Here is a 15856-nt window from a genome sequence, read left to right as displayed (position 1 = left end):
GTCTATGCTTGGTATATGTAGCCAGGCTGTGTCATGTGATGCAGAAGCAGTGAGGACATTGGTGGTACGGTCAGTGGGTGCTGTGTATGTGAGACCCCTACAGATCTGATATGGAATATTATTATCACTTGTTGTATTTCCCCTGCAGGTCCCACAGTCCTGATAAGTGACAGGAAACCTCCTGAACGGAACAATGTTTACAAGAAAGGTCCGCGCTACCCCCACGAGCCTGAGGAGGGAGCAGGGAGCGCAGTCCTGGTGTTGGCCAGCAGGGAGCAGCGTGACTGTCGTGTCTCAGCCGCTGTGTACTCTGCACATCGCACTCCCGTAATAAAATCATGTATGTTACACAGACACCTGCAGTGATTTACTACATGACGGGGATCCGGCCTGTGGTGCACGATCTGTCTGGTTAAAAGAGAATAGCTGACACTTCAGGTCTCATCCACAACACTGGGGCATGCTGGGACCAGGGCTGTACAGTAGTGATAAAATAATCCAACTCAACAAACATATAATAAATTATAAAAATTATGCATTGTCATAAGGGGCCAAATCAGTAACCAGTGCCCTGGATGCACCAACAATCACAGTACAGCACAAAATGCCCCCCGTATAATATAAATACCACCCCAGCAACCAAACATTGCATTCAACTGAGAGAACGGTGCAGACCCCAGAGCAGTCATTGATAATAATGGAGAGATCTTCAGCGTAGACAATAATACTGGTTGTATGCGTCAGGACCCAGAGCAGAGCTGCCCCAGAAGAGGACGCGGGAGCAGTAGAGCTTACAAGTACTTACCTCTCCCGGGTCCTCTTCTAACTCTGGACCGTTCTCTGCGTCCTTGACCCAACACATACAGCCAGGGTAGGGGGTATTCAGGAGAGGACCAGAGCAATGCAGAGACCGAGCAGAGCAGCAGAGGACCCGGGAGCAGCAGGAGAGGACACGGGATCAGTGGGGGCACAGAGCGGAGCAGCAGGAGAGGACACGGGATCAGTGGGGGCACAGTGGAGCAGCAGGAGAGGACACGGGATCAGTGGGGGCACATAGCGGAGCAGCAGGAGAGGACACGGGATCAGTGGGGGCACAGTGGAGCAGCAGGAGAGGACACGGGATCAGTGGGGGCACAGCGGAGCAGCAGGAGAGGACAAGGGATCGGTGGGGGCACAGAGCGAGCAGCAGGAGAGGACATGGGATCAGTGGGGGCACAGCGGAGCAGCAGGAGAGGACACGGGATCAGTGGGGGCACAGTGGAGCAGCAGGAGACGACAAGGGATCAGTGGGGGCACAGTGGAGCAGCAGGAGAGGACAAGGGATCAGTGGGGGCAAAGAGCGGAGCAGCAGGAGAGGACCCCGGTAGCAGTGAGGGCACCCTTGTAGTTTAGATAAATGTGGCTGCACTTTATGTACATGCTCAGTAGTGAAGCTCCTCTGCTACAGAGCAGAGGAATAAGGCACTGGGAAGGATCGGCCACATTAGGACTGGTAGAGCATCAGGAAAACAGGACTGTGGAGTCGGAATCAGTGACCATTTTGGTGGTGTTGAATTTGGAAGTTTGGCATATACATAATATATACCCTGGTCACAAAAAATTAGGCATATTTGGCTTTTGTGGGTGAACTTTCAGGATGAACCCAAAATGCTCTCTAACCTTTAGAAGTGACCTTAATGTGACCTTCTCTAAACTTGTGACCTCATATTAAACTTTCAGTGTTTAATTACTTTGTACCTTCCCGTCGGGTGGGGGTGGGGGGGGGGGGGTTAAAAACCTCAACATTTAATCAACAACATCTCCATTTGGCCCTCAGACAAAAGCAATGACGTACAGTGGGAGATGGATCGTGTGGTCCTAACTATGGAAGAACCAAAATAATGAGGACAAATTTTTCATCACAAATTCTGTATGAATTGCTCCAAGCTGTATTGTGGAGACAATGTCTGGACCTGGTTCGCCAGCTCAGAAACAGGACGCGCCAAACCCTCCACCGGGTTCACGAGATCTGGGAGGGTGGTCATCCTAAACCGGACAGGGGGAAGTGTTTTAGGGCTTTCTATACTATAAGGAATGGACCCAGATGACATGAAACCAAAAGTATAAAGTCTTAGAGAAAAAAATGAAGCGGTCGCCCCGTATAGAACCAGACGTCTGGCGTCTCCACCCAGTGCACGGCTACAATCCAAAGCCACGGAGAAATACTTCAATATAAGCACCGGCAAACATACGGACGTGACCGCGCCAATGACGGACAAACGGTTCTTTATTGCATGTTAATAAAACAGCCAGTACATAACAGGAAACAAACAACGCATCCCAACGTTTAAAGAGAACCTGTCACCTAAAATGTCGGCACTAGGAGATGTTACAAAAGTAAGCCGCTCCTAGTGCTTGATCAAACGCCGCAGTGTTAGAAGGATAGCGTTACCGGAAACCTCCCATAACACTATCTAACACTGCGGCGGGGTACAATGTAATCATCGGACAGCTCGCAAAGCTGTCTGACATATTCATGAGGGGGTGGGGTTGGGGCGTGGTTAGGGATGGTGACTGCCGCATGACGCGCGGCAGTCACCGCTGGAACTATGGAGCGAGCGGGGCGCTCCGGGGAAGGACTGGACCCCCCCCCATGAATACATCGGACCGCTTAACGCAAAACTTATCAGCTAAAATTTACAACAATCTCAGAATCACTAAAGTAAGTGACAGTGTCCAAAAGTTATAACCGTATGAAGCGACGCAAGTCAGAATCCCAAAAATGGCGCTGAGCCTCAAACTATAAAATGGCTGCGTCCTTAAGGGGTTAAAGGACAAATGATATAGATAAATAAATATACAGTGTGTGAGGTAATAATGCCCCCATATAAGATTTATCAGCCATGTCTACAGTGTGTGAGGTAATAATACCCCCATATAAGATGTATCAGCCATATATACAGTGTGTGATGTAATAATACCCCCATATAAGATTTATCAGCCATATATACAGTGTGTGATGTAATAATATCCCCATATAAGATTTATCAGCCATGTCTACAGTGTGTGAGGTAATAATACCCTCATATAAGATTTATCAGCCATATATACAGTGTGTGATGTAATAATATCCCCATATAAGATTTATCAGCCATATAAACAGTGTGTGAGGTAATAATATCCCCATATAAGATCTATCAGCCGTATATACAGTGTGTGAGGTAATAATACCTCCATATAAGATTTATCAGCCATATATACAGTGTGTGAGGTAAAAATACCTCCATATAAGATTTATCAGCCATATATACAGTGTGTGATGTAATAATACCTCCATATAAGATTTATCAGCCATGTCTACAGTGTGTGAGGTAATAATACCCCCATATAAGATTTATCAGCCATATATACAGTGTGTGAGGTAATAATACCCCCATATAAGATTTATCAGCCATATATACAGTGTGTGAGATAATAATACCCCCATATAAGATTTATCAGCTATATATACAGTGTGTGATGTAATAATATCCCCATATAAGATTTATCAGCCATATATACAGTGTATGAGATAATAATACCCCCATATAAGATTTATCAGCCATATATACAGTGTGTGATGTAATAATACCCCCATATAAGATTTATCAGCCATATATATAGTGTGTGAGGTAATAATATCCCCATATAAGATTTATCAGCCATATATACAGTGTGTGAGGTAATAATACCCCCATATAAGATTTATCAGCCATATATACAGTGTGTGAGATAATAATATCCCCATATAAGATTTATCAGCCATATGTACAGTGTGTGAGGTAATAATATCGCCATATAAGATTTATCAGCCATATATACAGTGTGTGATGTAATAATACCACCATATAAGATTTATCAGCTATATATACAGTGTGTGAGGTAATAATATCCCCATATAAGATTTATCAGCCATATATACAGTGTGTGAGGTAATAATATCCCCATATATATATACAGCTATATATATACAGTGTGTGAGGTAATAATATCCCCATATAAGATTTATCAGCCATGTCTACAGTGTGTGAGGTAATAATATCCCCATATAAGATTTATCAGCCATGTCTATAGTGTGTGAGGTAATAATACCCCCATATAAGATTTATCAGCCATATATACAGTGTGTGAGGTAATAATACCTCCATATAAGAATTATCAGCCATATATACAGTGTGTGAGGTAATAATACCCCCATATAAGATTTATCAGCCATATATACAGTGTGTGAGGTAATAATACCCCCATATAAGATTTATCAGCCATATATACAGTGTGTGAGGTAATAATATCCCCATATAAGATTTATCAGCCATATATACAGTGTGTGAGGTAATAATACCCCCATATAAGATTTATCAGCCATATATACAGTGTGTGAGATAATAATATCCCCATATAAGATTTATCAGCCATATGTACAGTGTGTGAGGTAATAATATCACCATATAAGATTTATCAGCCATATATACAGTGTGTGAGGTAATAATATCCCCATATAAGATTTATCAGCCATATATACAGTGTGTGAGGTAATAATATCCCCATATAAGATTTATCAGCTATATATACAGTGTGTGAGGTAATAATATCCCCATATAAGATTTATCAGCCATATGTACAGTGTGTGAGGTAATAATATCCCCATATAAGATTTATCAGCCATATATACAGTGTGTGAGGTAATAATATCCCCATATAAGATTTATCAGCTATATATACGGTGTGTGAGGTAATAATATCCCCATATAAGATTTATCAGCCATATATACAGTGTGTGAGGTAATAATACCCCCATATAAGATTTATCAGCCATATATACAGTGTGTGAGGTAAAAATACCCCCATATAAGATTTATCAGCCATATATACAGTGTGTGATGTAATAATACCCCCATATAAGATTTATCAGCCATATATACAGTGTGTGAGGTAATAATACCACCATATAAGATTTATCAGCTATATATACAGTGTATGAGGTAATAATACCCCCATATAAGATTTATCAGCCATATATACAGTGTGTGAGGTAATAATATCCCCATATAAGATTTATCAGCCATATATACAGTGTGTGAGGTAATAATATCCCCATATAAGATTTATCAGCCATATATACAGTGTGTGAGGTAATAATATCCCCATATAAGATTTATCAGCCATATATACAGTGTGTGATGTAATAATACCCCCATATAAGATTTATCAGCCATATATACAGTGTGTGAGGTAATAATACCCCCATATAAGATTTATCAGCCATATATACAGTGTGTGAGGTAATAATATCCCCATATATATATACAGCTATATATATACAGTGAGTGAGGTAATAATACCTCCATATAAGATTTATCAGCTATATATACAGTGTATGAGGTAATAATACCCCCATATAAGATTTATCAGCCATATATACAGTGTGTGAGGTAATAATATCCCCATATAAGATTTATCAGCCATGTCTACAGTGTGTGAGGTAATAATACCCCCATATAAGATGTATCAGCCATATATACAGTGTGTGATGTAATAATACCCCCATATAAGATTTATCAGCCATATATACAGTGTGTGATGTAATAATATCCCCATATAAGATTTATCAGCCATGTCTACAGTGTGTGAGGTAATAATATCCCCATATAAGATCTATCAGCCATATATACAGTGTGTGAGGTAATAATACCTCCATATAAGATTTATCAGCCATATATACAGTGTGTGAGGTAATAATACCTCCATATAAGATTTATCAGCCATATATACAGTGTGTGATGTAATAATACCTCCATATAAGATTTATCAGCCATATATACAGTGTGTGAGGTAATAATATCCCCATATAAGATTTATCAGCCATATATACAGTGTGTGAGGTAATAATATCCCCATATAAGATTTATCAGCCATATATACAGTGTGTGATGTAATAATACCCCCATATAAGATTTATCAGCCATATATACAGTGTGTGAGGTAATAATACCCCCATATAAGATTTATCAGCCATATATACAGTGTGTGAGGTAATAATATCCCCATATATATATACAGCTATATATATACAGTGAGTGAGGTAATAATACCTCCATATAAGATTTATCAGCTATATATACAGTGTATGAGGTAATAATACCCCCATATAAGATTTATCAGCCATATATACAGTGTGTGAGGTAATAATATCCCCATATAAGATTTATCAGCCATGTCTACAGTGTGTGAGGTAATAATACCCCCATATAAGATGTATCAGCCATATATACAGTGTGTGATGTAATAATACCCCCATATAAGATTTATCAGCCATATATACAGTGTGTGATGTAATAATATCCCCATATAAGATTTATCAGCCATGTCTACAGTGTGTGAGGTAATAATATCCCCATATAAGATCTATCAGCCATATATACAGTGTGTGAGGTAATAATACCTCCATATAAGATTTATCAGCCATATATACAGTGTGTGAGGTAATAATACCTCCATATAAGATTTATCAGCCATATATACAGTGTGTGATGTAATAATACCTCCATATAAGATTTATCAGCCATGTCTACAGTGTGTGAGGTAATAATACCCCCATATAAGATTTATCAGCCATATATACAGTGTGTGAGGTAATAATACCCCCATATAAGATTTATCATCCATATATACAGTGTGTGAGATAATAATACCCCCATATAAGATTTATCAGCTATATATACAGTGTGTGATGTAATAATATCCCCATATAAGATTTATCAGCCATATATACAGTGTATGAGATAATAATACCCCCATATAAGATTTATCAGCCATATATACAGTGTGTGATGTAATAATACCCCCATATAAGATTTATCAGCCATATATACAGTGTGTGAGGTAATAATATCCCCATATAAGATTTATCAGCCATATATACAGTGTGTGAGGTAATAATACCCCCATATAAGATTTATCAGCCATATATACAGTGTGTGAGATAATAATATCCCCATATAAGATTTATCAGCCATATGTACAGTGTGTGAGGTAATAATATCGCCATATAAGATTTATCAGCCATATATACAGTGTGTGATGTAATAATACCACCATATAAGATTTATCAGCTATATATACAGTGTGTGAGGTAATAATATCCCCATATAAGATTTATCAGCCATATATACAGTGTGTGAGGTAATAATATCCCCATATATATATACAGCTATATATATACAGTGTGTGAGGTAATAATATCCCCATATAAGATTTATCAGCCATGTCTACAGTGTGTGAGGTAATAATATCCCCATATAAGATTTATCAGCCATGTCTATAGTGTGTGAGGTAATAATACCCCCATATAAGATTTATCAGCCATATATACAGTGTGTGAGGTAATAATACCTCCATATAAGAATTATCAGCCATATATACAGTGTGTCAGGTAATAATACCCCCATATAAGATTTATCAGCCATATATACAGTGTGTGAGGTAATAATACCCCCATATAAGATTTATCAGCCATATATACAGTGTGTGAGGTAATAATATCCCCATATAAGATTTATCAGCCATATATACAGTGTGTGAGGTAATAATACCCCCATATAAGATTTATCAGCCATATATACAGTGTGTGAGGTAATAATACCCCCATATAAGATTTATCAGCCATATGTACAGTGTGTGAGGTAATAATACCTCCATATAAGATTTATCAGCTATATATACAGTGTATGAGGTAATAATATCCCCATATAAGATTTATCAGCCATATATACAGTGTGTGAGGTAATAATACCCCCATATAAGATTTATCAGCCATATATACAGTGTGTGAGGTAATAATACCCCCATATAAGATTTATCAGCCATATATACAGTGTGTGAGGTAATAATACCCCCATATAAGATTTATCAGCCATATGTACAGTGTGTGAGGTAATAATACCTCCATATAAGATTTATCAGCTATATATACAGTGTATGAGGTAATAATATCCCCATATAAGATTTATCAGCCATATATACAGTGTGTGAGGTAATAATACCCCCATATAAGATTTATCAGCCATATATACAGTGTGTGAGGTAATAATACCCCCATATAAGATTTATCAGCCATATATACAGTGTGTGAGGTAATAATACCCCCATATAAGATTTATCAGCCATATGTACAGTGTGTGAGGTAATAATACCTCCATATAAGATTTATCAGCTATATATACAGTGTATGAGGTAATAATATCCCCATATAAGATTTATCAGCCATATATACAGTGTGTGAGGTAATAATACCCCCATATAAGATTTATCAGCCATATATACAGTGTGTGAGGTAATAATACCCCCATATAAGATTTATCAGCCATATATACAGTGTGTGAGGTAATAATACCCCCATATAAGATTTATCAGCCATGTCTATAGTGTGTGAGGTAATAATACCCCCATATAAGATTTATCAGCCATATATACAGTGTGTGAGGTAATAATATCCCCATATAAGATTTATCAGCCATATATACAGTGTGTGAGGTAATAATACCCCCATATAAGATTTATCAGCCATATATACAGTGTGTGAGGTAATAATATCCCTATATAAGATTTATCAGCCATATCTACAGTGTGTGAGGTAATAATACCCCCATATAAGATTTATCAGCCATATATACAGTGTGTGAGGTAATAATACCCCCATATAAGATTTATCAGCCATATATACAGTGTGTGAGGTAATAATATCCCTATATAAGATTTATCAGCTATGTCTACAGTGTGTGAGGTAATAATACCCCCATATAAGATTTATCAGCCATATATACAGTGTGTGAGGTAATAATACCCCCATATAAGATTTATCAGCCATATATACAGTGTGTGAGGTAATAATACCCCCATATAAGATTTATCAGCCATATGTACAGTGTGTGAGGTAATAATACCTCCATATAAGATTTATCAGCTATATATACAGTGTGTGAGGTAATAATATCCCCATATAAGATTTATCAGCTATATATACAGTGTGTGAGGTAATAATACCCCCATATAAGATTTATCAGCCATATATACAGTGTGTGAGGTAATAATACCCCCATATAAGATTTATCAGCCATATGTACAGTGTGTGAGGTAATAATACCCCCATATAAGATTTATCAGCCATATATACCGTGTGTGTTGTAATAATATCCCCATATAAGATTTATCAGCCATATATACAGTGTGTGAGGTAATAATACCCCCATATAAGATTTATCAGCCATATGTACAGTGTGTGAGGTAATAATACCTCCATATAAGATTTATCAGCCATATGTACAGTGTGTGATGTAATAATATCCCCATATAAGATTTATCAGCCATATATACAGTGTGTGAGGTAATAATATCCCCATATAAGATTTATCAGCCATATGTACAGTGTGTGAGGTAATAATATCTCCATATAAGATTTATCAGCCATGTCTACAGTGTGTGAGGTAATAATACCCCCATATAAGATTTATCAGCCATATATACAGTGTGTGATGTAATAATACCCCCATATAAGATTTATCAGCCATATATACCGTGTGTGATGTAATAATATCCCCATATAAGATTTATCAGCCATATATACAGTGTGTGAGGTAATAATACCCCCATATAAGATTTATCAGCCATATATACAGTGTGTGAGGTAATAATACCCCCATATAAGATTTATCAGCCATATATACAGTGTGTGAGGTAATAATACCTCCATATAAGATTTATCAGCCATATATACAGTGTGTGATGTAATAATATCCCCATATAAGATTTATCAGCCATATATACAGTGGGGGACATTTACTATGGTGTTTCCGCCAGTTTTGTGGCGCTCTCACCACATATTCTGCTCTCAGACCTATTTATTAGCTGTCGGGGACAGAAAAAATGCCTTTTTCCGTCTGCTCCGACTCTTCTCCGAAAAGGGGCGTGGCTTTGGCGGAGTGGAAGCTCAGACACAATTAATATGTGTCACAGCCATTTTTGGGCTCTGTAAACTGGCGGAAAGTAGACCAAAAGAAAACTGGTCTAGCAGGGACTGTTGGACACATTTCTGGTGCTCGGGACAGATTTTGGTCCCAGGGACAGAAAATGGTCTCGGGGACAGAAAATGGTCTCGGGGACAGAAATGTCTCTGCACAGCTCCACAATATTAAATGTGTGTCTTCTTTCCGAGAGCAGGTCGGTAACAAAGCCAATGCAGACACCGACACTTTACGTAAATGTCCCCCAGTGTGTGATGTAATAATATCCCCATATAAGATTTATCAGCCATATATACAGTGTGTGAGGTGATAATACCTCCATATAAGATTTATCAGCCATATATACAGTGTGTGATGTAATAATATCACCATATAAGATTTATCAGCCATATATACAGTGTGTGAGGTAATAATACCCCCATATAAGATTTATCAGCCATATATACAGTGTGTGAGGTAATAATATCCCTATATAAGATTTATCAGCCTTATATACAGTGTGTGAGGTAATAATATCCCTATATAAGATTTATCAGCCATATATACAGTGTGTGAGGTGATAATATCCCCATATAAGATTTATCAGCCATATATACAGTGTGTGAGGTAATAATATCCCTATATAAGATTTATCAGCCTTATATACAGTGTGTGAGGTAATAATATCCCTATATAAGATTTATCAGCCATATATACAGTGTGTGATGTAATAATATCCCCATATAAGATTTATCATCCATATATACAGTGTGTAAGGTAATAATATCCCTATATAAGATTTATCAGCCATATATACAGTGTGTGAGGTAATAATATCCCTATATAAGATTTATCAGCCATATATACAGTGTGTGATGTAATAATATCCCTATATAAGATTTATCAGCCATATATACAGTGTGTGATGTAATAATATCCCCATTTAAGATTTATCAGCCATATATACAGTGTGTGATGTAATAATATCCCTATATAAGATTTATCAGCCATATGTACAGTGTGTGAGGTAATAATATCCCCATATAGGATTTATCAGCCATATCTACAGTGTGTGAGGTAATAATACCCCCATATAAGATTTATCAGCCTTATATACAGTGTGTGAGGTAATAATATCCCTATATAAGATTTATCAGCCATATATACAGTGTGTGATGTAATAATATCCCCATATAAGATTTATCATCCATATATACAGTGTGTAAGGTAATAATATCCCTATATAAGATTTATCAGCCATATATACAGTGTGTGAGGTAATAATATCCCTATATAAGATTTATCAGCCATATATACAGTGTGTGATGTAATAATATCCCTATATAAGATTTATCAGCCATATATACAGTGTGTGATGTAATAATACCCCCATATAAGATTTATCAGCCATATACACTGTGTGTGATGTAATAATATCCCCATTTAAGATTTATCAGCCATATATACAGTGTGTGAGGTAATAATATCCCCATATAGGATTTATCAGCCAAATCTACAGTGTGTGAGGTAATAATACCCCCATATAAGATTTATCAGCCATATATACAGTGTGTGAGGAAATAATATCCCTATATAAGATTTATCAGCCTTATATACAGTGTGTGAGGTAATAATATCCCTATATAAGATTTATCAGCCATATATACAGTGTGTGAGGTAATAATACCCCCATATAAGATTTATCAGCCATATATACAGTGTGTGAGGTAATAATATCCCTATATAAGATTTATCAGCCTTATATACAGTGTGTGAGGTAATAATATCCCTATATAAGATTTATCAGCCATATATACAGTGTGTGAGGTAATAATACCCCCATATAAGATTTATCAGCCATATATACAGTGTGTGAGGTAATAATATCCCTATATAAGATTTATCAGCCTTATATACAGTGTGTGAGGTAATAATATCCCTATATAAGATTTATCAGCCATATATACAGTGTGTGATGTAATAATATCCCCATATAAGATTTATCATCCATATATACAGTGTGTAAGGTAATAATATCCCTATATAAGATTTATCAGCCATATATACAGTGTGTGAGGTAATAATATCCCTATATAAGATTTATCAGCCATATATACAGTGTGTGATGTAATAATATCCCTATATAAGATTTATCAGCCATATATACAGTGTGTGATGTAATAATACCCCCATATAAGATTTATCAGCCATATATACTGTGTGTGATGTAATAATATCCCCATTTAAGAATTATCAGCCATATATACAGTGTGTGAGGTAATAATATCCCCATATAGGATTTATCAGCCATATCTACAGTGTGTGAGGTAATAATACCCCCATATAAGATTTATCAGCCATATATACAGTGTGTGAGGTAATAATATCCCTATATAAGATTTATCAGCCTTATGTACAGTGTGTGAGGTAATAATATCCCTATATAAGATTTATCAGCCATATATACAGTGTGTGAGGTAATAATACCCCCATATAAGATTTATCAGCCATATATACAGTGTGTGAGGTAATAATATCCCTATATAAGATTTATCAGCCTTATATACAGTGTGTGAGGTAATAATATCCCTATATAAGATTTATCAGCCATATATACAGTGTGTGATGTAATAATATCCCCATATAAGATTTATCATCCATATATACAGTGTGTAAGGTAATAATATCCCTATATAAGATTTATCAGCCATATATACAGTGTGTGAGGTAATAATATCCCTATATAAGATTTATCAGCCATATATACAGTGTGTGATGTAATAATATCCCTATATAAGATTTATCAGCCATATGTACAGTGTGTGAGGTAATAATACCCCCATATAAGATTTATCAGCCATATATACAGTGTGTGAGGTAATAATACCTCCATATAAGATTTATCAGCCATATATACAGTGTGTGATGTAATAATATCCCCATATAAGATTTATCAGCCATATATACAGTGGGGGACATTTACTATGGTGTTTCCGCCAGTTTTGTGGCGCTCTCACCACATGTTCTGCTCTCAGACCTATTTATTAGCTGTCGGGGACAGAAAAAATGCCTTTTTCCGTCTGCTCCGACTCTTCTCCGAAAAGGGGCGTGGCTTTGGCGGAGTGGAAGCTCAGACACAATTAATATGTGTCGCAGCCATTTTTGGGCGCTGTAAACTAGCGGAAAGTAGACCAAAAGAAAACTGGTCTAGCAGGGACTGTTGGACACATTTCTGGTGCTCGGGACAGATTTTGGTCCCAGGGACAGAAAATGGTCTCGGGGACAGAAAATGGTCTCGGGGACAGAAATGTCTCTGCACAGCTCCACAATATTAAATGTGTGTCTTCTTTCCGAGAGCAGGTCGGTAACAAAGCCAGTGCAGACACCGACACTTTACGTAAATGTCCCCCAGTGTGTGATGTAATAATATCCCCATATAAGATTTATCAGCCATATATACAGTGTGTGAGGTAATAATACCCCCATATAAGATTTATCAGCCATATATACAGTGTGTGATGTAATAATATCCCCATATAAGATTTATCAGCCATATATACAGTGTGTGAGGTAATAATATCCCCATATAAGATTTATCAGCCATATATACAGTGTGTGATGTAATAATATCCCCATATAAGATTTATCAGCCATATATACAGTGTGTGATGTAATAATATCCCCATATAAGATTTATCAGCCATATATACAGTGTGTGATGTAATAATACCCCCATATAAGATTTATCAGCCATATATACAGTGTGTGAGGTAATAATACCTCCATATAAGATTTATCAGCCATATATACAGTGTGTGATGTAATAATATCACCATATAAGATTTATCAGCCATATATACAGTGTGTGAGGTAATAATACCCCCATATAAGATTTATCAGCCATATATACAGTGTGTGAGGTAATAATATCCCTATATAAGATTTATCAGCCTTATATACAGTGTGTGAGGTAATAATATCCCTATATAAGATTTATCAGCCATATATACAGTGTGTGATATAATAATATCCCCATATAAGATTTATCATTCATATATACAGTGTGTAAGCTAATAATATCCCTATATAAGATTTATCAGCCATATATACAGTGTGTGAGGTAATAATATCCCTATATAAGATTTATCAGCCATATATACAGTGTGTGATGTAATAATATCCCTATATAAGATTTATCAGCCATATATACAGTGTGTGATGTAATAATACCCCCATATAAGATTTATCAGCCATATATACTGTGTGTGATGTAATAATATCCCCATTTAAGATTTATCAGCCATATATACAGTGTGTGAGGTAATAATATCCCCATATAGGATTTATCAGCCATATCTACAGTGTGTGAGGTAATAATACCCCCATATAAGATTTATCAGCCATATATACAGTGTGTGAGGTAATAATATCCCTATATAAGATTTATCAGCCTTATATACAGTGTGTGAGGTAATAATATCCCTATATAAGATTTATCAGCCATATATACAGTGTGTGAGGTAATAATACCCCCATATAAGATTTATCAGCCATATATACAGTGTGTGAGGTAATAATATCCCTATATAAGATTTATCAGCCTTATATACAGTGTGTAAGGTAATAATATCCCTATATAAGATTTATCAGCCATATATACAGTGTGTGAGGTAATAATATCCCTATATAAGATTTATCAGCCATATATAAAGTGTGTGATGTAATAATATCCCTATATAAGATTTATCAGCCATATATACAGTGTGTGATGTAATAATACCCCCATATAAGATTTATCAGCCATATATACTGTGTGTGATGTAATAATATCCCCATTTAAGATTTATCAGCCATATATACAGTGGGGGACATTTACTTAAAGTGTCGGTGTCTGCACTGGCTTTGTTACCGACCTGCTCTCGGAAAGAAGACACACATTTAACCGGTTAAGGACCGGGCCCTTTCCTGTTTTTTCATGTCCATTTTTCACTCCCCACCTTCAAAAATCTATAACTTTTTTATTTTTACATGTAAAGAGCTGTGTGATGGCTTGTTTTCTGCGTAACAAATTGCACTTCATAATGATGGTATTAAATATTTCATGCCATGTACTCGGAAGCGGGAAAAAAATTCCAAATGCAATGAAAATGGTGAAAAAACGCATTTGCGCCATTTTCTTGTGGGCTTGGATATTACGTCTTTCACTGAGCGCCCCAAATGACATGTCTACTTTATTCTTTGGGTCGGTACGATTAAGGGGATACCAAATTTGTATAGGATTTATAATGTTTTCATACATTTACAAAAATTAAAACCTCCTGTACAAAAAATTTTTTTTTTGATTTTGCCAACTTCTGGCGCTAATAACTTTTTTATACTTTGGTGTACGGAGCTGTGCATGGTGTCATTTTTTGCGAAATTTGATAATATTTTCAATGATATTAATTTTTGGTCTGTACGACATTTTGATCACTTTTTATAGATTTTTTTAGATTTTTCAAAATGGCAAAAAAGTGCCATTTTCGACTTTGGGCGCTATTTTCCGTTACGGGGTTAAACGCATTGAAAAACCGTTATCATATTTTGATAGATCGGGCATTTTCGGACGCGTCGATACCTGATGTGTTGATGATTTTTACTGTTTATTTATATTTATGTCAGTTCTAGGGAAAGGGGGGTGATTTGAAATTTTAGGTTTTTTTATTATAATTTTTTTTTTTTAAACTTTTTTTTATTTTTATTTATACTATTTTTCAGACTCCCTAGGGTACTTTAACCCTAGGTTGTCAGATCGATCCTATCATATACTGCCATACTACAGTATGGCAGTATATGGGGAT

General features: G+C 36.3%; 1 protein-coding gene across 3 annotated transcripts in view; it reads left to right on the top strand.

Annotated features, from left to right (window-relative positions):
* Nucleotides 1-15856, top strand: part of TBCD (tubulin folding cofactor D) — a 648429-nt gene that overhangs the window by 426844 nt on the left and 205729 nt on the right. For 2 of the 3 annotated variants that reach the window (XM_072112666.1, XM_072112665.1), the window contains exon 40: nt 149-354. The exons of the other annotated variant lie outside the window; for it this stretch is intronic. In XM_072112666.1, the coding sequence (XP_071968767.1) occupies nt 149-163 (15 nt within the window). In that variant the 3' untranslated portion in view covers nt 164-354. Of the gene's footprint in view, nt 1-148; nt 355-15856 lie in introns of those variants that run through there. 3 annotated transcript variants of the gene reach the window in all.

Source organism: Engystomops pustulosus, chromosome 6, assembly GCF_040894005.1.
Source record: "Engystomops pustulosus chromosome 6, aEngPut4.maternal, whole genome shotgun sequence".
In the NCBI taxonomy this organism is placed as follows: Eukaryota; Metazoa; Chordata; class Amphibia; order Anura; family Leptodactylidae; genus Engystomops; species Engystomops pustulosus.
The sequence above is the reverse complement of the archived record's forward strand: the minus strand, read 5'-3'. Positions and strand labels throughout refer to the sequence as shown.